The 25,238-nt window shown below is 43.7% G+C and overlaps 1 protein-coding gene across 1 annotated transcript in view; it reads left to right on the top strand.

The window, feature by feature from the left end:
- Positions 1-1,580: 1,580 nt before the first annotated feature.
- Positions 1,581-25,238, top strand: part of lnx1 (ligand of numb-protein X 1) — a 29,227-nt gene continuing 5,569 nt past the window's right edge. Inside the window, exons 1-4 of the mRNA XM_062424372.1 lie at positions 1,581-1,990; positions 19,147-19,394; positions 21,633-21,788; positions 24,988-25,196. Of these exons, the coding sequence (XP_062280356.1) occupies positions 1,581-1,990; positions 19,147-19,394; positions 21,633-21,788; positions 24,988-25,196 (1,023 nt within the window). The remainder of the gene's footprint in view (positions 1,991-19,146; positions 19,395-21,632; positions 21,789-24,987; positions 25,197-25,238) is intronic.

The raw sequence follows: 25,238 nt of genomic DNA, 5'->3' as shown, positions 1-25,238 counted from the left end.
CGTCCATTTTGTATTAGGCTACTAAATAGGAACATATTCCCAACCTTTTTGCAATATTCTTATTGTTCATGTGTTATTTTTTTCTCTTTGAACACCAAAGTTCCCCAGGAGAGAGGAGAGAACGAACTTCTAAGGAGATTATCTTATCCTGTTCAGATCAGGAGCTGCAGAGAATATCAAACCACCTTCATTTTTCATTTTCTTTAACTTTGAATCACTTTTTTTTTTCATTTTCTACTCCTGCTGGCAGGCATTTGCTCTTTCGCTCTCTCTCTCGCACTCTCTCTCTTTCTGTCTTTCGATTTCCCTCTGTAGTGATGAAAGTACTCTGCTCCATAGATCAGGACAGACCTCAGACGCAGCAGGTGCCACAGTGTGTGATGAATCAGCCATGTTACCGCAGCTCGCAGTGAGAAAGTTCATCTTTGTTAAGACTGCTCAGCCTCTATTTATTAGCTGTCCCCTCCCAGACGCTCAAAAAGACACTGAGCTTTTACGGCTGTGTCGCAACTCTTCATGCGCCCATTCTCACACTGCTTATAAGGAAATGAAAAGTGGCTGTTTGTTTTGAGAACTCTATTGTTGCACATATGCCAGGAAGCATTTGTATGTATTAGCATATAAGGATGCACATCAAAGTGGATTGTTTGTTAAACTATTCAGCACAAGAGCGAGGGAATGTGTCCAATTAAAACAGAGCTAGCACTTGGATTACATTTGTATGTTTTAGACTCCAAAGTTCTGTTGTTGTTTTTTTGTTTTTTTTTTACGAGATTTAGTATCCTCATTAGTGACTCAAGTGACTCAATAGTGAGTCCAGAAACAAAATTAGCGGAGCGCCAACAAGATGGCCGTTGCCAAGGTGACGTGTGTCTGACTGAGCCCATCTGTTCGCGTCCATGTGCTCAAGGAGCCTGCCTGTTTTGGGTATGACGTGTACACTGGCACACTCACAGTGTCAAGCACAGTGTAAACCTGTGTGGCAATAAAAAAATAAAATAAAAGGGCATTTTGAAATCATGTCACATTCCAAATTGGATTACCTGTGATGTGTTTTTGTCATGCAGTACAGTGAGTGAGTGCTGGAGACGTATCTGTGTCTATCTGTTTCTGTACTTGCTGCTGAGATGAGATGTATTGATACTGCTGCATCCAGAGAAGAAATCTCAGTATGTCGATACTGACTTTCCTGTGCTGGCAGGGGGGGGGGGGGGGGGGGGGGGGGGGGGGGGGGAGAGAGAGGGATCAAATAAACTGAGAGAAGAAAAAAAAAGTTTGTAGGACTGCTGCTTTTGTTCATGTGTGTGTGTGAAAGAAAAGCAGAGAATCCCAGCATTCTCTCTGTCTCTCTTTCTGCTCCAGAAAAACAGCTTATGAATATTTTCACACCCTGTTTATTTGACATGATAGCCCTGACTGCTGTCTCCCTGTCTTACACTATGTTTCTTCTCCTTACAAAGTTCCCCACAGATGTCTGCGGCTAATCACCTCCTCACTGGATCCACCAACAAGACATCCTGAGCCCTGCTCTCCAGATGAATATCCAGAGAGACAGAGGACAGCTTGAAATCGCCTTGACGATGGCTGAAGCATCGGCACCAACTCTCTCCCCATCAGACTTTGGACTGTTGTCTCCACCTCCTGACCTGTGCCCGTCATGTGGCCACTGTCACCTGCTGGAGGAGAACCATGACTACATCTACAAAGATGAGGTGGACGACGACCTCGTCTGTCACATCTGCCTGCAGCCGCTCATCAGGCCTCTGGACACACCCTGTGGACATACCTACTGCCAGGAGTGTCTCACCAGCTTCCTGCTGGAGAGTGACTTCTGCCCTGTGTGCCGCACGCCCTTAATGCTGCAGAGCTGCAGGAAGCCCAGCCTGCTGGTGCACAAGCTGCTGGACAAGCTGATTGTGGCTTGCCCCTTCACTGACCATTGCACTGAAGTACTGCCCCGTGGTGAAATGGAAGACCACATCAAGAGCAGGTAGGATAGTAGAAGCACAGCGTAGTTCATTCCAACACTGTGTTTACCAGCCTCATGTGGTAAAAGCAAAGTGTATCTTGAGACAATTGCAGGCCTTAAAATGTCTATTTAACATTAAGTAAACTAAGATATAAGCAATGGTCTTGCTATCCAGTAACTACTAAACTACAGTGATGCGCTGTAAACACTCACTCTAAGATACCCGCCCTCTTCTGCCCGTTGTCATTAACCCACAGCTTTAGCCCCAAAGGGGAGACTTCTTCCTCCAAACAGGCTTTCATCTAAACTAGGCCCAACTCCTGTGTTTATATATCATTAAAAGGCAGTACTTTGGTTTCTCTCAGTGTGGGTCTGTTTTCATTAATGCTCATTAACACTCCCCCAGTCCAAAGGCCTCTGACGATAATTAGTGCATCTCGCCACACATCACACACACAAGCAGCATATCTGCATTCCCTATTCATCATGCGCTTTATGAAAACGTGTTTTCTTTCTCCAACCAACCCCCTCCCCCCGCCTGCCCGCCCACCCACTCCTATTTCCTCTGCTTCTCTTCTCCTTTTGCACCTTTTCTCCTATTCTATCTTCAATTCAATCCCTTTCTCTACATTGCTCCATTGCTTCCCAGTCTTTTTCCTTCATGTAGTGTGAGTGTTATAATGAGGTGTGGAGCGCTGAGGCCTTGTCCCAAAAGGATTCAGCTGCTCTCCCATAGTTAGAAGGTGTTATCTGCAGAGGTGAGAGGTCACGTCCAGAGAGACGGCTCTACACTATGTGCAAGGATGTGAAAAGTGAAATACCCATTTCGACAGTTCTCTTCTCTCTTTCAATACGGTTCAGCAATTATCGCAACAATTGAAGCTGTGCAGTAAGTTTACCCTTTGCCATACGATTGACGCATGTGTTGAGATTTTATCATGAACGATGTAGAAAGGTCAAGTCACTACATTTGAGCAGATTCTTGACATGCATGCATTTCTGAAACATGTGTCATTGCAGAATCTGTGAGACATTAATTTTTTTCTGCTAAAACGAGAGAGTGTACATTCCAACTGGGTGCTCCACCTCACAAAATACAAAACAGCTCAAAAGTTATAAAAGGTGACACACTGTCGAAGCAGTCAGCATCTGTGGAGCTTCATGTTTTATTAAAATATCATTGCTGACACATTTTGGCCATATAAGCTTTCCTCAGAGCATAGACAGTGTGAACAGAAATGCTTAGGCTATGTTCATATAACATGCTGAAGTGGCCTGAATCAGATTTTTTTTTTTGCCTCCAAGTGACTCAGATTTTTTCATGGAAGTGTGAATAAACCAAATCCAATTTTTCATCTCACATCTGGGCCACTTGCAATACTGATCCATATCTGATCTATAGCAAAACGACCGCTGTCAGAACAGTCTGATCATAATTCACGTGCTTTTTGTAACATTTCACTTCTCTGGACGTGTGCCTGTCATCATCATTCAGTGTTGGCACCTCATAGGCTGGTAAAAATAAACATTTCGCTTTCTCTTTCTCATTCTCATTCTCATCATTTGTATTGTCTGCCGACCTCCACAACAAATAATCCTCGACATGTATGCTAACACAGCCATGTCATTCATGTCAATGATTTCACTGCTGCATAAATGACAATATTGATATTCTTGTATACATGCGTACATATTTCAGTTGCATGACAGTGTATGATCTCATTGGTGTTCACACATGGCACAAACAAACATGAATGTGAACCATCAACACTAAAAGATCTGTTCTGACTAAAAAATTGGAATTGAACATTAAGGCCTGCAATGTGGACATAACCGTATATGCAAGATAATCAATGTAATGATATATTTGAACAGTGTTAGTGTACAGCACACTACTCCCAAAGGGGGTGTTAACTCTCAAATAGCCACAAGGGGAAAGTAAAGAGACTGAAATCATTTTGTCTGTTTGTTTATATTTTGTTTGTGGAAGAAGTATTCAGATCCTTTACTAGCTTAAAAGTACCAATGCAGCTATGTAAGAAAATATGAATTAAGTAAATGTCCTGCAATGGAACTCTACTTAAAGGAGCAGTGTGTAGGCATCTAGCAGTGAAGACTGCAACCAACTGAATACCCCTCCCCCTCCCCTAACAAGCGTGTCGGTGGCCGTAAAACTCGCAAAAAGCCCTCTCTAGAGCCAGACTTTGGTTTGTCTGTTCTGGGCTACTGTAGAAACATGGAAACACTCAGGTAAAGTACAAGTACCTCAAATTTGTATTTAAGTAAAGCACTTAGCTACTTTCCACCACTCTCTAAATTTGTATAAGGTTCAGGTTCAGGTTTTCTCAAATACGACAAAAAGCTAAAAACAACTGACGTGGAAATCAGGTCAAAAAGGTCATCAACGGTTTCACACACACCATTCTTCCCCAACATATCTGTGGGTGTTTCGATGTCCGTGATGCTAGAGGACACTGTCCCTGGCTGTACACCAGAATCTGGCGACAGGTCAAGAGTTGTAATGACTGAGACAGCCATGCCATCTGGTCATACTCCTCTAATCATTCATGACCTTTATTGGCCTTTGGATGGGGAAATTGTCATTCTGGACACAACTGGTGCAATCAAGAGTAAAATCCTCACCATTTGATCAGTGGCGTTACTATTTCTTGTTGGCTTTGTGGCTTTGTCCTGAAAGGGCTTGCACAGAATTCAGCCAGAGAGAAACTCCCCGCCCCGCTCAGGTAATTTCTCTTCTTTAGCCTGTTCCGCATGTAACTGCATGTGCTGCCAGTAATGCTTAAAACAGGTTTTCACAAGCTTCTCATTCTCATATTTTTATATAAGCCAAGTTAATATTCCCAGAGTTCCAAGTGTATATTTAACTGATGTTCTGCCTTGAGCACAATAGAAGTTTTTTTCTTTTTTTTCCCTTGCTTTTTTGTAAAAATGCACTTGTTTTTAAATATACTTTTTATGCTCACAAAGGAGTTCTTCAAAGGTTGTGTGAATATTTAGAAAGGGAATGAGCCATCCTTGTAGTTAGAGTCATTTTTATTTAATTAACATATTCTTGTTACTTCTTTATGTGACCTTTCTCTGTGTTTCTTTGTAGGAAAGAGACCTTAATTATTAGTCAGATCATTTCTAAAGCATCAATGACATGTTTTTCTTCAGCTGATATTACATTCGAATGCAGAGACAGGCCATCAATTTACTGTCATAACATCTGTCTTTGCTAGGCAAAATTTCAAGACTAAAATGTTCCGTAACATGGAAATGAAGCCCATATTGTTGCTTTGTTTGAGGTTTAATAGCATCATACACGCAGCCAAACTCCTGCTTGGAGTTCACATCAGTATGAAGAACTGGCTGCCGTGAGTGAGGAATGAAAAGGAATAATGGGACCTGGGTATTTGTGTTGTGTATGTTATGATCTTGTTTTTGTGAGTGTGAGTTAATGTGGTAGAGTATGAAACGACTCCTGTGGGGCAGACTGGTCTCTGTTCACAAACTGCATCCTGTCACAATCCAATTACATTTCCATTTCCTGCGTGCCCTGTGGTCTTGTTGCTGTGCGTACTGTTCAAATACCGCAGGACAACTTACGCCTCAGTATGCACGCATGCATGCATTATCATACAAACACACACACACACATACACAAATTCAGCATGCCTACCTCCATCCATGAAATATTCATTCAGACAGGGTATTTACACTAGTTAAGTGTCTTTCTCTGGGGTAACAGACAGCTCAGCGCTATGAAAATCAGATAACTGTGAGGGGGGGGGGGGAGGTAAGAAGAGTGAAACAAGGGAAGGAAAAGAAGGAGGCGAGTGAGAAGAAGATGATAAAGGTCAGGATAAGGAGATTATTGTATGATGCTGGGGGGGGGGAAGTGTGATTTCAAGACTTGACTGCTTCTAGAAAAGAACAAAAGAAGGAGCAAAAGAGATTGAGGGTGATATTTGACAGGTCAGGATGAAAATTGATTAGGAGTGCATCCTTCAGCCACTCTCTTGCTCTGTTGCTCAGTGTTTACTACAGAAAGACACCGAGAGGGATGCAAGTGAGATCAGAGTAGAGATGAAAAAGATAGACACGCTTGACAGAGAAAATAAATCTTGTACTCGCCTCCAACAACCTCATTGCGATTTCTGGTTCAAGTATATCTTCCTTTTTGTATTCGCAATCGCATGACACCTTCAAGTCAACACCTATCCAGTCCATCAACACACACCTCTCCCTACAGCCGCTTCCCATCTGTAAGTGTTCTCCTAGATCCCTGCGCAACCAATCGAAATAGGGCGTGATGACAGATGGGTTTAACCTCTGGTATTGTGCATTCCCTGTCCCTCTTTTATATTTCCCTCTGAAATTTGAACAAATGCATGAATGAATGTATGTATGAATGAATAAATGAAATGTGTATTTAGACAGTGGTTCAGCTTAAAAAAATATACATTTTACATCCCTGTCGTTTTCTTTCATGCCACTCACAGTAACAACATCCAATCCCTGTGAAGAATATTGATTTGACGGTGTGTTTTGGTCATGCACTCTTTTTTCCCCCCTTTCCACACATGTAGGCAGATTCTTTTGAGTGATCAGACCAATCTGCTGCACAGGGAGCAGTCCATCGTTGGAGAGGAGGGGTGAGGGTTTAGAGGCAACACATTCTCTCCCTCCCCTTTATCCTCCCCTTCACGGGCCAACATATGTGTGTAGGCAGGGGGGGAGGTGAATGCAGAGGGTGTACGTGTGTGCGCGCGTGTGAGATGGTGGGAAGGCAGAACCAATCAGAGCAGCACCAGGTACCTCCCCCCCCCCCCCTCCTGTTTCAGTTTGGTCTGCTCCATCTCCCCCCTCAGTGGTTTCTGCTGCAGTATAAGTCACAGCCTGCGCTGTTCTCTCTGACATACACACGCGCGCACACACACGCATACGCACACACCGAGAGAGACAAACATGCACACACACGCATACGAGCGCAAATCCTCTTACAACTCGCCACTGCCCAGAGCAGATTAAGGGGCTGCACATCTCAAATTGTATTCCAAATGTGCCACCTTTGCATGGGTCTCCTTCCTCTTCTTCTTGCACTTTCTCCTCTTCCTCCTGTGCCACAACGGGACTTCTCCTCTGCACCTGCTTCTGCTGCTTCTTCCTCCTCCGCTCCGTCTTCAACCTCTGGCAACTGGCCCGTGTGCCTCTGCAGCTGAGATGACCAGGCAGCCAGCCTGAAGGCAGAGGGAGAACCTGCCGAGCTCTCTGAGACAGAGATCTAGACGGGGTGGTGGGGGGGAAGAAGAGAAAAAAAAAGGAACTGAGAGACGCTGAAAAAAGTAGGAAGTGAAGGATTTATTCTGATCTGAGGGCGCCTCTGGACAGGGAAGGCAGGCAAGCTATAGGGGGGGTCAGAACGGCCAGGTTTGGAGAATTGGAGGTGGAGGGGGAGGAGGGGGAGGAGGGGGGAATAGAAGACAAGAGAGCTTCAGCGCAGAGGGGAGAGAAAGGGGAAAGAGAGGAGAAAAAGAAGGGGGACAGAGCCGAGCGTTGACCATGAAGGCTCTGTTGCTGCTGGTCCTGCCCTGGCTCAGCCCGGCCAACTACACAGACAATTTGGGCAACCTGCACATCCTCTATTCTGAGCTGTGAGTACAACACTCAAGCCTCCTCCTGCATCCTTTCACCCACATCAGCCCATCTCTTCCCTCTCCATCAACAATCCATTCAGCTGTAAATCTTAATTCTGTATTTCTGTGACTGACAGCAGGGACTTGTTTGTGTTTTTCATGCAGCACGTTCATGCATATTTGTCTGTAAAGCACCATGTGTACATTTTGTCACTGCAAGAGTTGAAGCGTCCTTCTATGGGGTGAAAATGACCAAATAATTGCTCTCTGATGCTGTGGTCACTGGTTGCTGTGGTAGTGGGATGCAGTGGAGCTAGCAGGTAGGGCTTTGTGCTGTTCAGGACAGTTTGGATGCTACAGAGCGGCACTGCAGCATGGCATCTCTCTCTCTCTCTCTCTCTCTCTCTCTCTCTCTCTCTCTCTCTCTCTCTCTCTCCCTCTCTCTGTGAGTGTGTCTTTGACTACTGTATTGATTTTGAGCAAAATGTCAGCATGCATTTGCTCACAGTTGTAGGCTTTAAACCCTGAGTGTAGGTGAGTCTCTGTGAGCACACTGATGGATGTGACAACAGTGTGTTTGTGGAAAAAGACTTTCACTTCAGCTTTAAAAATTCATCGCAGGCTACTCTCCTTTTCTGTTCTATATATATTGAATGTTCTGTATGCACGCAATCTGTATTATCATTAAAGTAAACAACATCAGCTTCAATACCAAAACAATTACATTAAGTAATATAAAAACACACCTGTTGGCGCACATTTCCACAACAGTATACCTTTTAATTAATATTTCATCAGCATTTGCTAACATACAGCACAGATGGGCAGTATGTCAGGTGTTGTTGTTGTATTGCGACTCAATGGAAACAAACCTCTTATCTGGTGTTATATCCATACTGTGTGTCAACAGTAGTACTGCAACTAATGATTATATTCATTATCAGCTGTTTTATCTAGTATTTCTTTCAATTTATCAATGAATTATTTATCCAAAAAAACAGAATCGGACATAGTAAGAAAAAGGGCATTCTTTTTCGGTTTCACGCAACTCAAGCTGCTGTCTTCTAACAGCTTGTTTTTGGCCAACCAACAGTCCAAAATGTAACATTCACAGCGATATAAAACAAAGAAAAGCTGAAAATTCCTACATTTGAGAAGCTCGAGCCAGCAAATGTTTGGCGTCTTTGCTAGAAAATGGACTTTGATGTATCGGGAAACGAAACAGCAGACAAAATATGATCTATCATCTCTGTACGCTGCACTATACGTCACGCTGTCTTGGCTCCTCTACCTCGGATTGTGTTTTCTGCTCCATATTGGCCCTCGGACTCTCATTGTGTGGGAGTTAATGTTGACTATATTCAGAAGCTCCATGTGAAGCAAGGGCTCTCTGATTCCTGAGCTTGGCTACTGCTCCACTCTCCAGTCTGACGGAAATGTCCCATTATACTGCATGAATACATGGAACAATGGAGCACCTCACAAATCCCCTCATTTCATTGTATGCTCTCTCTCCGCTGAGTGGGGCTTTAGCTCCTGCAGACACCAAGAGCCCGTAGTATTGGGCAGCCATGGATGCCAAAGAGGAGGAAGAGAGAGGGTGGGGGGGAAAAGAACAGCGACGTAGGACGGAATATGTTGGTAGAAGAGAGGTAGCAGAGATGAAATCCTCACTTTTGATTCTATGCAGAAAGAATTAGGAAAGGAGAGATGGAAGTGAAGTGGATGAGCAGTTCAGGGAAGTGCAGCAGAGAGCAGAGTGGAGATGAGAGGAGACAGGGGGGTATAAGGTCACTTCCTGTGCTTGCCTTCCATCTGGCCATACATTCAGCTGCCATGGTGATGGCACCCCAGCACGCCCAGTATGTGGGTCATGTCTGTGAGTGTGAGTTTTGTAAAATGCTCACATTTCCATCCGAGTGAGAAATATTGACAGTCAGACAGAGTGTGTGTGTTTGTGTGTGTTTGTGTGTGTGTGTGTCTCAGCATTTGTGACAGTGAGCTTTTTGCTGATTATGACATGACAGAGAGAGAAACCAGGAGCAGACAAACGTGGACGTGGTGTTTTTCTGCCTGGCTAGAGAGCGGTGGCACACCATTTGTCTTTATCCATACCGTTGACAGGAGCAGCCTCCAGCTCCCCCTGTGTGACCACCGCCTCTGCCTGCTCCCTCTCTCTGCTCGTCTTTTTCCCCCCCTCCCTCCTCTGCCTCCTCCTCTTTCTTCTCTGATGCCTTTCAATTTCGGTGATTACTACAGTGAGTTTATATTGCGTGGGAAAAATGAGAGTGGCTGCAATCTGTCTTGCTCACACATAAATGCGCGTACACACTCTTGTATACAGACTATATTGGCTATATGCGGGGTGTGGATGGAGCTAACAATGCAGCAGGAGAGTAAATGTTTCTCTGTGATGAAATGCTTAATATGGTTACTGCCATTTTACACTGTCAGCACCAGCCAATAAAAAGCACGCACACACACAGACACACACACACACACACACACACACACACACACACACACACACACACACACACACACACACACACACACACACACACACATAGGAGAGCATGGAGATTGTGATTTTACCTCCTAAGACACATACATACACATGCCATTAGACCTTGCTTACTCCCTCCTCCCCCTCCCAGCCCACATGGCCTCTCCTGCTAATCTCAGTGCAGTGCTGTAGAGCATTAATGATTAATCTAAGTTCATTTCTGGTTCTGGGCTGAGATTTCTTAAACACTATGATTAGCTTAGCTTCCGTCTTTTCAGCCCTAATCTAGGAGGTGTTTGATCATCAAGAACTGCGCGTGCTCCCAGTGCTCCGGACATCTTCAGCATGGACGCATCCTAACAGGATTAGCCACCCGGCCGCCACGCACTCGCTGGATCTGAACAATACCAGTCATTTGTTTATGCCAGTCAAAGTCAAAGGCGGCGCACCATGCCTTGAACTCTCCTGCCTCCTGTCCACTCCAAGTGCGGGGCAGGCTTCACTAATTAGACTTTTGTTTGGATTAAATATTAATCCCTGTTCAGTAGTGAGGCAGCTCTCCCTGTCTCGTTGTATCTAGCAGGCCAGAAACACAGGGAAGGCCAGGGGGAGTGTAGATGAGAGATAAAAAAAAAAATCAGGCTAACAGCCTACTTCCTACCCCCCTGCACAACTTGCACAGCTCTGTAAGAGAAGATTATATTAAATCACCTTAATTATTTTCTTGTGGGATTCACAGTATGGAGCACATTCAGTGAATCCACTGTGGGAGCATTTATATGCATGGGTAGACAAAATGTGCAAGCAACACTAGTGTTAAGCGTGCACCGCTTACACAATCACACATGAAGTGCAAGACAGGGCAGAGACAAATTGCAGAAGACATACCGATCACAAAGAGACAAATACATAAATCTCTCATTATGTATCACCCTTCACGTAAAACAAATACACATGGAGCAACCTACCAAGACACATATTTGACTATGTACCGTAAAATCAAAGTGTGCGCGACACCTGTGTAAATACACAGTCGCAAAAGAACGGATTAATTATGCATGTATTCATTTATTCATGAACAGAAGTGAGTAGCGGGTCAGAGTGTTTACTTTAGCAGAGCCTTCCTGTCAGATGTCTCTCTGTTCAAGCAGAAATGTGGCAAGGTGAGCAGGTATTAGTGTCATCACGCAGGGAAGCTTCAAAGACGGGATTGAGTTTAGTACGTCGTGCTTTACTACGTTACATTTTTTCTAAACTCAAATGCATAATATTTGTTTTCCGCAATGCGGTGCACTTTCATATCCGAGCTGAATCATTTACATCAAGTGCCCTACTTTCTAAGCTGTGTCACTGCAGATGGGTGTATTGTGAAAATAGGTGTCTGTTAACCTTTGCCTCTGACTGGCTGGTATTAAGGGTCTTTGAGGCTTGTCGTGTTTAACATGGAATACTTTCTATCGTCTGCTGTCTGCGGCGGGCTAATCTGTAGGCGAGGTTCCATATGAACGGCCTTCAGTGCAGGGAGTCAGCGGAGTGTGACTGACAGCAGAGGGGAGAGCAGTGCAGAGTTAATCTCTCACGTGAACAGTGCCCTGCTGAGTGCCAGGGCTTTGGGTTGGGCTGACCAGTGCTGGCTGCATTTCAGGCAGTTGTACCATGGCACGTGGAGGTAGAGAACCAGGACACTGCCAAGGGCTAGTGTGGCATAGAGTGAGAAATATAGGCTAAAAGGTGCCAAGAGCAATGTGGGACAGCAGCCTAGTGGGGATTCTCTATGATCATGCACTGTAGTGCGGAGGGGAATTACAGGAGTTGTCTGCACTTCAGTGAGAAATGTACACATAGTATTTCACTGCAGGGCTGGAAACCAGCCACTGGTGAGTTGGACGTCAGGTGCATTTGTAAGCTGCGATCCAGCTCAGCCAGAGAACAGAGAATAAATCAGCTCTAGTACTTCCTGTGCTCTTCCTCCCTGTTGATAGAGAGTGTGAGATGCCTTCCTGGTTGAAACCAGACACTGACACAATAAATGCTGCATAAATGTCCTCCCAGCCTGATCATGAGGTCACGGCCCGACTGATGATCGTACATATTGATTGGCTGAAAAAGCATGACTCAGAGTTTGGGCTGTGTCTAACAGGCTGACTCGACTGGCACAGCGCTGGCTGGGAGGCTGGGAGGCCTCGTCTCTGCACTCGTAAACACACGGATGCAGCGAGCGTGCCAAACCTGCCGAGCCACCGCTCACTGCACAGGAGCACAATGAAAAGTTCAAACACAAAGACAGGATTTATCTGCAGCGTGGGCCGCTCCACACATTTGATTTCCGTGTGCATTACAGCTCTTCCAAGGCAGTGAGAAGTCACACCCAACAGAGCCTCACCTCCTACCTCAATTTAGCAGATCTGTCTTTGGAAACAAGCTGAGACAAAATTCCCTCCCACAGCAGAGACCGTCCCTTCTAGCTGCGGTCTCACCCCCCTTCCTCATGCAGCAGATGGGATTACCCCTCACAGCAGGCGGATCCAATCAACACACCAGCGCATCCTCTGATTAACACTCCTCTAGTTCATCATTAACTGGATTACTCTGTCTGTCTTTATGTCGCTCTCCCCTCTCTCTATGTATCTATCTATCATTCTGTCCATTCCATCCCAATCAAACTTTACTTTATGCGTTTGGCATGTGCCCAAGCGCGTGATAAAGGAGCAATTGATATACTAATCTAATCAAGGGAAAAATGTCCACGGCTTTATCAACATAAATTCAATTAATGACCACCACCACCAACCCCTCCCCACACTGCACCAGCATTCTTGTTTGGCTGCTTTGTGTGTGCACGTGTGCGCATGTGTGTCACAAGCTTACAGTCACAGGTGCTTCCCCAGAGCCCTGTATTTTTTTTTCAGGGAGTTACTCCTTATTGTGTCTCAGCCAAAAGCTATTATGGTTAGACAGTTTTCTCTCAGGAGGTCCATCTCTTGAATCAGCTGGAGTACATTCTGAGTCAAGCCAGGGGCCATAAAACATCCCCAGAATTTACAGATTGTTTTCTTTGCATTGTTTAACTTTATAGTGAAAGTGACAGGACATGTGGTGGAGAAGGGTATAGAGTTTGCTTCTGGCTTTTCTTCCAATTTGTACAATATTTTGATCAGTTCTATGTCCCCAGTACACTGGTCGAAGAAAAAAATGATGTTTTTAGTTCACAGCATCGCAGTGACAAGAATGTTTCCATGCACTAAAATGATCAGAGGCACTAAGAAGTCATTAAATATTGCACCATCTGCATTCCTGTATTCATTAGTGCTCCAAGAATAAACTTGCATATTGTATTCAACACATTCTTCAGTGAGAAGAAGAACCTGCAGGCTACATACCTCCTGGCTCACATTGCAACAGCAGATTCTTTCCTTTCTTTCGGTGTCTTACATGGCAGGTGTTGCTGCTTTATTTTCAAAAGCATCAGAAAGTTGGCTGCTGGAGTCATAGCTTGTCAGGAACAACTGCTCACTGCTGCTTTCAGATTAATAAAGCGGTAGGAAGATGAGAATAAAGACAATAAAGACAAGTCAGTCATATTGTGGGTGTTACACAGGTCAGCTGGAGGTACCCTCACTAACACAGGGTGTCTTTGTGAAATAAATAAGGCTTTGAATGCCTAGCCATTTGCGTGGTTGCAGCAGCATGTGAAAATATGCACCGAGACTTAGCCCATTCTCTGTATGCGACTGCCTGACCTGGAATTGTCACCTCACCGCCTGGGTAATTTGCACTGTATGCGGAGTGTGGCACAACACGATTGTCCATGGCAGTCAGGGAGCGGAGAGAGTATTTGGGTTAGGAAGGATAATCCACTCACCCCTAAAGAGGATTGGAGAATCTCATAGGCTTTGATGAGTCGTGAGCTGGTGTTTATTTCGCATCTCAAGAACAGGGCTGTTTGTGTCACAGCCAGGGCGCTCTTGCACGACCACCGTGTCATCGGCGGCATCACGGGTAATTGATACTGTGCTGGAGGGGGGGGGGGAGAGAGAAGGAGGGGAGCGCTGAGGATGTTTCGGTGTCTTTGCGCCCTTATCTCTCCACAGATCCCGAGGTTTAGAGAGATGATGTGATAACGGGGGCTGTGCTGACCGAGACACGAATACAGCAGTGCTAATGAGCATCCTCTAAGCTCTGTGTTTGTTAAGTAAAGGATAGCTTTGCAAAACCACTCCAAGTTCAGTCATTATACACCAATGTTGATGTTTGTTTACAAGGGGAAAGAAGAAAAAAAAAGGAGGGAAAGTGAATGTACGTCCCCCCTATGTGCTGCATCTCTCCGACTTGCATGCTTACCTTGGCTCTGAAGGCTCTATGACCACCCTGCTGAGTGAGACAAGGGGTTTCTGTCATGCTTCCCTGCCTTTAACTTCAAGACAGCACAGACTATGGCCTTAACACAAAAACTCAGATATTAAAAGCTCTAAGCAGCTGAGATATGGCTACGGTTTTAAGGCACCTCTTATCCCTCAGAGGAAGGAGATTTTAATTAACGAGAGACAAAGCCTTTAATAAACCAGCTGCACACTAAACAAAGACTGCGTGCCGCTGTCTCAGAGACTCTGTGTTGTGATAGCCTCTATGTTTCTGTAACTTATCATAAAGCACTACTTGTTTCAGTTGTTCCCTGTGATAGCTCCTAATGTATTTCTCTGTTTTTTATCCTCTTTATCTCAGCAAAGTATAAGTTGTTGAAATACACGCCTTGAGATCTTCCACAGTCACGTAGACAGTCCCTACTAAACTTTTGTGTAGTGTGCATTTAGTGGTAGCCTACTTAGACAGACACTTTGCTGGGTGGTCTGTAAAATGTATGTTACTGAATGAACCAGTGTTCAAGAGTATTTGCCCATCTCCACTGACTGACTGTGGTTTTTCCATTTTCCACTACCCATTTTTTTTTCTTCAAAGGAATGTCTTCAATTCCATGTAGTCAGATTGGACCAAAAGTTTTATACAAGAGCTGAAAGACGTGTGTGTGTGTATGTGTGTGTGTGTGTGTGTGTGTGTGTGTGTGTGTGTGTGTGTGTGTGTGTGTGTGTGTGTGTGTGTGTGTGTGTGTGTGTCTGAGTGAGATCTACTGAAGAGAAAAGCAAACTGTGCACCAGATGAGAAGGCTAGGCAGCTGGAAAACAAAGAATACCGAGATATAAATGTCTATATTTGACATGTGCAGTGATGTTTAAACAAGACATCAAAATCTAGTACATGGCTGGATAGGCTGTTTATAGTCAATGTTCAAAATTGTGGCCAGTTTGTTACAGGGATAGTCAGTGTAGTGTCTATGTTAATATGAAATGTTTCTGTAGTGAGTTGGTGGTTAAGCAATGTTTAAGAGTTTTAAAAAAAGGTTATAAATGCAGTTTTCCACTCATATCTTGGGATGTTTGATTTCAAAGATAACTTATTTATTTTTTATATTGATTTTTATGTTTCTATCTGCCACTGTTTGTAAATATTGGTCTAATCCATATAGGATTAGCATGCTAGGCTAACAGTTCTTCAGTTGTGTGACGTCATATCCATGCCGTGACTTCTTCTGCACAAAAACTGTAAACACACTTCTCACCTGCCCAGCAAAGTGATGTTAAACGGGTAACCATGGCTACACCTTATTTTCATACAGTCTATGGGCTGCGGGTTGGTGCTCATGACAGTGTCGGGCCCAATTCATTTTAAAAGTATAATGGCCAATAAGGAAACTCCAATATTGGGCCGGTCGACTAATGGCATCCCAACTCTCCCGGCAATTCGGGGAGTATCCCGGAAAATTGATAGCGGCTCCCTGACACTCGCAAATTATATACAATCTCCCAGAATCTGGAGCAAGCGAGCAAGAGTGCGCACTAGAGAGTGATTGTGTGTGTGTGTGTGTGTGTGTGTGTGTGTGTGTGTGTGTGTGTGTGTGTGTGTGTTTTTGTATGACTATCAATGCAGCGCGCGTGTGTGTGTGTTTCTGTATGACTATCAATGCAGCGCGTGTGAGAGCAAAGCGACCTGATTGCTCTGTGTTGCTGCTTAGTAGACCAATCGCACCCTCTCCCTCCCCCTCCCCCCCGGACCAAACCTCCCTAAAATGAGTTTTTGCAGGTTGGGATGTCTGTAATGGTGTAACTTCATCACTCAGTCAGTGAGTGATACACAAACATTTGGGGTTATAGAGCTGGTCCGTGGCCAAAAAAGAGGAATTAAAAGGAAGCAAATGTTCAGAGAATAGACTCCTTCAGTACTCCTACATGAAGCTTTGGTAGGGAGTGAATACACACATATATATAAGATGATATTATCACCAGCTGGGAGGAAATAAAGTTAATGAGGACACTGTTACACAGGAATGGTAACAGCAGTACTAAATTGTGCAAAGTAAAGACAATTAAAGCTGGAACCTGTTAAATCTTTAGTTAAGAGGTTGTTATAATACCTATCTGTATGTTGGAGTGTGGTTATATGGTCAGATGACAATATACGTGTGTAACTTAATCACTAGACAAAATTGTAGCATATTTTTACAGTGTAAATATTTGCTCTGTAAATCACTCGTCCGTTGTTGAAAATAACAATAAAAAACATTTAAAAACGGAGAAATGCATCTTAGTTTGTTGAACAAACCACCAGACAAACATTCAGATCGCTAATTAGTTGCTCTGCTGCAGCACATTAAACAGCAAAACAGCATAACATACCTGCAAATGTCACTGTGGTTCATTTAGATGCTGGTGTGGTCCTTACTCATCAATACCACTAACAACACGACAACACACTGTCTGCCTGCGGCTTGTAAGCTACAGCTTCAGTTTGTTTACTTTGCTGCTGACTGTCAATCAAACACAGACACCGACAGCCCTGCAGCGACTGAGACAAAAGGAGCTTTTTTAAATCTTTTTTTATCACTTCTTTAATAATAATAAAAATCATTAATAATAATGTTATTTAAAAAAAACATTGTCATAGTTTTGATTAGAGAAAGACTGACTTAATGTGATTTCAGCTGCACTTTCAAAAACACCATGCTAGATACCCTGTTCATTTCACTGGAGGAAAAACATGAGACAATGCACATTAACCACAGATTAGTAACTGACATATTTGTATTTACATACAGGCACACATTTGTTTAGGGAGCTACTATTCTTTCAAACTAATGCTTTTGGTGCCACAATGTGAGTTCCAGTAGTATTTTCAAGCTGCATGCTGCTTTAATTCTTCTAATTGATAGTGAGTGACACGAGAAAAAGCTTCTGCCCCCTCAAGACTGCAGCACTGCCCTCTCCTCTGCTGCTGATTGAAATATTGCCCTATTCAACCACTTCACTCAGTTAAGTGCTATGTTGCTGCATGGACATGCTTGATAGCATTCAATTTACTAACTGAATGAACAAGAATAACTCACAGCGGTACTGCCCACGCACAGGTACAGATACACATGCAGAGACGCATGGACTGTATCGCAGTGTTATGTCACAGAACACAGGTTCAATACGGATCAATAGGTGCTTCAGCTTCGTGTAATGCTGTAGCTAACTGAGACACTGACTCCAGGCTACAAGTGAGATATAGAACCCATTTTAAGATGAAATGATTTTCTCTGGGAAATGTGGACAGAGTGCATGACCCACTCAGACAGCCCTCTTATTGAGACAAAATGCTGCTTCCAGTGATGTGGTGCCCCAAGGGAGGCGATGGCCTCCCTAGGATCAAATAGCTCACCAGCATGTAATCTTTGTTTCTTTTGAGGCTCTGCAATGATAGCCACCATTTTACCTTGCTTTTACCCCCTCCCATTTAACTCGACTTGCTCAGCCCATCTAAAAGCACAGGAGAACGATGCCGCTCCTCTTGTTTTTCTGAGCTACTGTTGAAGCGGAGCCTGGGTTTGATCCAGCTCATTAAAACCCAGTTAATGTTTGTGCTGATGGCTCCGCAGAGACAGCCGGAGAGACAAGCCAGTGTTATTCCTGTCTCTGATGAAGTGTCAGCTCAAAGCCTTTATGGCTTACAGATGGAGGAAAATTCTCCAACAATACAATACCATACTCTGTAGGAATATCTTTTATTCACACACAAACATTCCCAGTTTAATAATGACAGTGTGAAAAGCTGTTTAGGGCATGCAGCATAATATGTGCACAATTGTGTATTTGTGTATGTGTGTGCGCGCGCGAGAGAGAGAGGGAGAGACAGTGTCAATGTGTTGTGGTTGCGGTGTTGTTGACAGAGAGTAGACATCTGGAACTTAGGAATTAGATTTGTTTTTGAGAAAAGACATTCAGCCAATCTCTTTTTATATATTCAAATGTTGTGTCAGTTACCCACCCTCTCTCTTCTGTAACGGCTGTTTTCTTACATTTGTATTCAATCATCTGTCAGAGATGCTCACACTCACTGCCACAGAGAAAAAACCTATCCTACATGTGATTACAGATCCTGTCACAAAGAAGGTGTGCAAGCGGCAGAAAAGGGGAGAGATTATTTTTTCCCCTATGACATTTCTGGTACATCCTTCCGAGAGGTGCTGTGTGAATTTTAAGTGAGAGCGCCTGAAAATATGTTCAGCCACAATATTTGTTGTTGCAGCCTATTGTGTATGTGGTATTGGGGAGAGTTTCTGTTTGAGTGTTAAGGTCAGATAAGCTGTCTTTGTGTGAAGCGATCCCAAAGCAGAAGATAGAGGTCAGTGTGCAGAATGCCGCAGGGCAGGAGGAGATGCTAAAATCTGCTCACATTATTCTTGAGATTTCTGACCTTTGCATTAGATGTTAACATGAATTTGTTGACTTCCACTCTACGGTGATAATGATGCTGTTTATTGCTGACTGCTTCACAATGTGGTTTATCACAAAATTGTATTTGTTTAAGACTTTAAGAGCATGCTATGTCAGATCATCAATCCCATCATTTCATCATCATATTCAGTGTTAATTGCACCATAACTGACTGTGTACTGAGTTTGAGACTTACCTTTTGACCCTTGTTTTTCATATGTGCAGGTGTAAAGGAGCCTCTCACTATGGGCTCTCAGCAGACAGGAAGCGACGTTCACAGGAGGGTGAATGCACCGACAGCACATCAGAACTCACCATCGCCACGTTACCCAATGATGGCCCCACCTCGGCCGCCGTGGCCCTCCTGTCAGATGAACCCGGTCTGGTCAACCCTGCTTTCGACCCCAGCATGGAGGACAACAGCCAGTCAGGCAGCACGACCAGCTTGGCTGCTCGCAGCAGCGGCAAGAAGAGTGAGTGTGAGTGGGCGAACGGATGTTTGTGTTTGTGTGTGGTCATGTTCAATCCTGCATGACGTTACCCTGAAGTTATCTGAGAGAGGGAGAGAGAGAGCTAGCGGGAGTATGCGTTTTCTAGAATGACAGACGGAAAATCAATAGAGTAGAAAGCTTTCTAGTCAAAGTTACACAGTCTCCCAGTCAAAACCAGATGCCCGTGATCTGTGTTCAAACATACATTTACACCTGCAGAATTACAATGTAAAATTCAGGCGCTCGTTCAACCTCGAATATAGTCTTTGTTCTCCCTAATGGTCACTGATAGAAATCCTATTAGCCAATTACCTCCTCTGACTTCTTTTTTCACCAATCCATAAAATCTCTCTTGGTGGAAAACAGTAGAGAGTTAGATGAGAAAGTCACTGAGAAGGCAGGTACATAATGCAGTCAAGGAGAAATGGAAGGAGACGTAGGTTAAATATAGCCAAACGGATTGTGCGTTAATGCCCAATGACATGATCACCTCTCTTCCTCTATTTTTCCCATCTGTGAAACAACAAAGCAGTCATGAGTGTTCCTCTCTGTCCCTCCATTCTCTACTGGAGGTGCCCCCACTGCCTGTATGCTCACAGGCAATGGGAACACCAAATGACGCTGCACCAGCACTTTAGGCCTGGCCGACTGAGCGCCCACCACCACCACCACCACCAGCGTCACTAATGCTGAACAAGCTGTCAGCTCCAGAAGCGGTCGGCGCTTTTAAAGAATAATGTGGCTGTCAGGAGCCCTTGCATCTCCCCAGCCCCGCAGAGGGAGGGAGGGGCGCTGCAGAGGCTTGCTGCCCTGTGCTCGGTGCAGCCAGGCTAGGGATGCTGCCTTTTCACTGCAAGCTCCTGTAGCTCCTGTCTGTCATTTTCTAAGAAAAGCCAAGTACCAGACAAGAGTCTCTGTGGGAGGGTGTGAACCCTTCTCTTATGGACATGGTCACTAAAGTCCACTGTGTGTTACATCACTGCTGAAGTTATGCAACCATGTAACTTTAGTCAGCACAGATTGAGTTTATTAATTGAAAGGACACCGGTTGAAAGCCTCAATCCATTAAAAAAAGATGCATTATTTGGGAGGCAAAAACAACACAGCATTGTAATGAGACCACTGCAAAGTATTGTTTAAGGCAAGGCAAGTTTATTTGTATAGCACATTTGAACCATAAGGCAATTCATAGTGCTTTACAAAAAAACACAAAAAGCATCAAGACAGAATGTACGGTAACAGCAACACAAAGCAATATAAAAGTCATTTAAATACAATTAAAAATGGGCTAAATACAATAAGACAGATAAAACAGGAGAATAAATGTTTCAGTGCAGTGTTGAAATATTAATCAAAAACCTCATGTTTGAGTTTATATTCAGTATTGCTCACAATAAATTGTGTGTAACCATGATGATACAACATACATATTGAATGTGTTTCCTTCCTCATAAAACATTTGCAAATCTTTTAAAATCTTTTAACCCTGCATTGTTTACATCCACCTTTACTAGGAGTGCACTCTCCCTAAACACTGGATAGTACTGCAGGCTCAGTTTTAGGTACCACAGCAATTTCTGGCTTGTGTTATCTTACATAAAGTGATTTGCACACAAGGAAGCATACAGACTTTAAATTAGGGAAACAGAGAGCACTGGTATCTGACTCTTGATAAGCATGGCACCAGCGGTAGTAATGTGTAACATGTTGTGCAAGTGGGCGATGTAAAACAGGGACCCTCTCTTAAAATGCTGCTCTACAGCACTACTAGTGGTCAAAAACTCTGCTGGCTACCTTAAATGCAGTGAAACTTCACCCAGCAACATACTGCAATGGCCAGTTAAATTCTTCTTCAACAGCGCAATTCTAATTTACCTTACTATAATTGAATTTAGACAGAGGGGAAACTGATTGCTGAAAACTTTCTAGAGCAGTAAAATTCTGTCATCATAGTGTTATAAACTACAGTACAGTGCACCTTTTTAGCATCTAATAAGCCCAAAAACTCCTTGAACTTCCTTGATCATATTTTATCTTCTCACTAGTACCAACACAGATCTATTTGTGTTTTAATGCACCTCTATTTTCAGTCTAAATATCCATTAAACCATGAGGAAGCTGTTTGATTGGCTATGAGGAGGCAGATTCAGGCATGTCTGGGCATGTTGAGGGTGAGCTCATCTATAAAGTGCCTCTCTTTCTCCTCTGTCCCCTTTGCAGTCAGAAATTTTGACCGTTCTTCAGTGAGGAGCCGCTCTTTCAGGAGACTGAACCGGGCGTTCAGTGTCCTGCGGAGGACCAAGAGTGGCAACGCAGTGAGCAATGAAACATCTGAAGAGAGAGACAATGCCAGGAATTCCAATGTGCCACAGGAAGGTATGTATCAGGGCTTGTATATCAATCTCTTGTGTCTATGTCTATACTTGTGTGTGCATTGTGTCTTGATTGCATAATGCCACTGCTGTGTTGGAACTTTTCATGATTCCCTGAAGAGGATTCTAGGGAGAGTGCTCTGTGTGTACATGTGTGTCTCCGTGTCGGTGTAGTTGTGATGTTTCCTCAGCTGTATGAGGAGGGTGACACGGCTGGGAGCCTGTTGTAACAGTAGCATATGTTTCTTTAATAATTTAGCTGCAGATTGCATAAGTCCACTGATGCATCACTAGAGACAGAACAGGAGGGAGAGTGGTAGCCTGAGGCACTTTGGCCAGGGAGAGGATGCAGGAGGTCACAGAAGAAGAACCAGATGACGTCTTCTCTCCCTTCTCCACCTCCTGTTCTTCCACTTTTTTTATCTCAACCCCCTCCTCCCAGTCCTCTCATTCTTCATCCCCCCCTCCTCCTCTTGAACTCCCTCCAACACAGTCAGGGTCAACAGGTTTGCACCAACTTGATGGAGCAGTCCCCAGAGAGAGCTGTGTTCTCGACATAACATCCATAAGATGTTACGTAGTAAAGAAAATGTGCTCCAGTGATATTTAACGTTATATCTGCAGCCTGAGCGCAGCACAGGGAATGTAGTCAACTATAAAAGTGGATAATGTTGAAGTATAACTGCAGCATGATGGGAAGAGGAGAAGGAATGTGGCATTGTGTAAGAATGAAGGATGACGAATGATCGGGGACTAGATTATTCTCTGAGGCCATCACTGTGGAGGCTGAGAGAATAGATTAAATATTCATTGCCTGCCGCTGGAGAGACAAAGATAGACGGAGAGGATGGAGAGTGGAGTAGGGATGGATCCATACAGAGCAAATGGAGAGAAGACTGAATACAGGGGAGAAAAAAAAGAGATAAGAAAACAAATAAAGGGACGGTAATGTCCCCATGGACGGAGGAGTGGGAGAAAAAAAGAAATGACGAGATGAAGAAGGACAGAGGTTGAAAGAGTGTGTGATGGAGAAAAGCAATGGTTACGTAATAGTTGCAGGTCTCTGTGTTAATGTTCTCTCCACCCTTGAAGCAATCTGCTGCGATAAAGACAAAATATTGACTTTGGAATGGAGAAAGTGCAGCGTGAGTAGAACGAAAGACTGAGGCAATGGAGCTAGAAACACAGGAAGACAGTGCACTGAGGAATGAGGAAAGGTGGATAAGAGACATTTTTCATAACCAAAGAAAAAGAAATGAAGTAAGGAATACATCTTCTCTGTCATTTATTGGCTACGGCTGTTGGCCAAAATAGTCACAAAATATCCCCACCCACATCCACATGGTCCAGTCCAGGATGTGTCATCCTGCTGCTAAAATGAGTTCATCCATGGATGAATGAAGAGAGCTGGATACAGTGTTGGAGGCGGGGCCACATTCATTCCTATGAAAGTTGCTCAATGAAGCCAAAAGTCACTTCCCACTGTAAAGAAATTACCTGGATAAAAACATGCTGAGCATGCTCAATAATCACATGCTCACTAGAGCCATCTGGCTCACTTTACATGGATAAAACAGTTCAATCCTGTAACTCTTCTAGAGTTGAAATGTGATTGGACCGAATGGAACAAATTCTGATAGTGAAGTCATTTTGCGGGGGTTGTGATGCTCAAAACAATCCATCTGCTGATTTGCAGACATCACTTTTACAATGTTAGTCTATGGGGGAAAGTCATTTTGTGCCATTGTGCAACGAGTGATGTTGTAATAACACAGTTTGGCTGCTGTGTCAAATTTGCTTCAAAGCTTCTCCTGTGTCCAGTTCTTTTTATACATCCATAATTTACAGCTGGGTATTAGGGATGGGTGTCATTAAGATTTTATTGATATCAATCCCAATACTGCTTATTGATACTGATACTATTGATATTCTACTCTCTAATTTGGTGCAAACTGGAATTCTACCTACTCTTCAACCAATTGATTAGTTGATGGGGAAAAAAGCGGCGTGCACGTAATATATATAAGTCCAGTTAGCCCTCTGGGTTAACGCATACTACTACTTTTTTGCCAACACTATATCGATATTGATGAATATATCGATATCAAACAAAAGCCAGAGACAATATCATATTAATATCCTGTGAGCTGTAAATTCACTACTTGCAAAGTCTGACAATCTTGGGCAAGACCTCTCTACCTCTGGGTTGCTCTCCTGCTCCTGCTCCTGCTCCCATCTCAGACTCGCTCCTCAGCCTGCTGCAAGCTGCACAGTGCTTTATTCTTCTTTCCATTTTATGGCAACCAGGGTTAGGGTGCATTGCTGCCACCTACATCAGCTATGTTACAATGAATTAATGTTGCATAAATACCGATGCCAGCAGTGTTGGTCCAAGAGCTTATCAATCAACCCCTACTACTTATCCTTACTGGACATGAAGGTAGTGAAGCTTGCACAATAGAATGGGATAAAACCAGCAAATAAAATCATTTCTCTGAGAAATATTAACTTACAATCAGGGTTTTTTGGATACATTATTTTGCCAAGTAAAGTCCTGCATTTGTTGCTGTGGCAGGATACTATATGTTGGTTGGGTTGAAGTGGAAAACAAAAATCTGCTACCAATCCCAATTGAATTTTCAACATATTTTCTTGACAGATAAGGATAAAGGATTTTACCATGGGCAGATTAATTTGACTAATTTCAAAGAAGACAACAATTTATGAATCAGTGTTTGAAAAATGTCTTTGTTTGTATTCATATTTTCACAGCGCAGTGGTTGGAAGATACACAAGTGTATGTGTATTATAACTCCACTTGTATCCCCACCCATGTAATAACATTGTGGAAATTTGAAATTGAGGGTTTTCCCAAGCATACTTGGTACAGATGTATGTGACTAATGATACAAACATCGAGCAGTATAATCAGCCAAGTAAATTTTCCCTCTTGGCTTGTACAAGTTTGTTTAAGTAACCTGAGGGAGTAGAGACAGCTGGTTCCACTGCTGAACTTCTCCACCACGCTCTACCACTCGTTCTCCCTCGATGTGTCTTTCTTTCCCTGCACAACACTCTCTCGCATTTCCCCCTCCTCGTTCCCTTCTCCTACTTCCTCTCCTGTTTTATTTGGCTGTTTCTCAAAATGGGCTTTTTTTTCTTGCCAAAACTCAGCCTTTTTCCTCTCACTACTTCTCCCATAGTGCTGGCTCTTCCGCAGCTCCATCACTTGATCCCTGATGGTGAACTTACCAGTATTAAGATCACACGGGTGGATCCCTCAGAGCCGCTGGCCATCAGCATTGTCGGCGGCAACGAAACCCCCCTGGTTCGCATCCTCATCCAGGATATCTACAGAGAAGGTGTCATTGCTCGCGATGGACGCTTGCTGCCTGGGGACATGATCCTGAAGGTATATAACAGTAACGGTTACAGTACTATCACATATCAGAAA

The sequence above is a fragment of the Scomber scombrus genome, chromosome 8, assembly GCF_963691925.1.
Source record: "Scomber scombrus chromosome 8, fScoSco1.1, whole genome shotgun sequence".
Lineage (NCBI taxonomy): Eukaryota > Metazoa > Chordata > Actinopteri > Scombriformes > Scombridae > Scomber > Scomber scombrus.
Note: the sequence above shows the minus strand (reverse complement) of the source record. Positions and strands in the feature narration are given on the sequence as shown.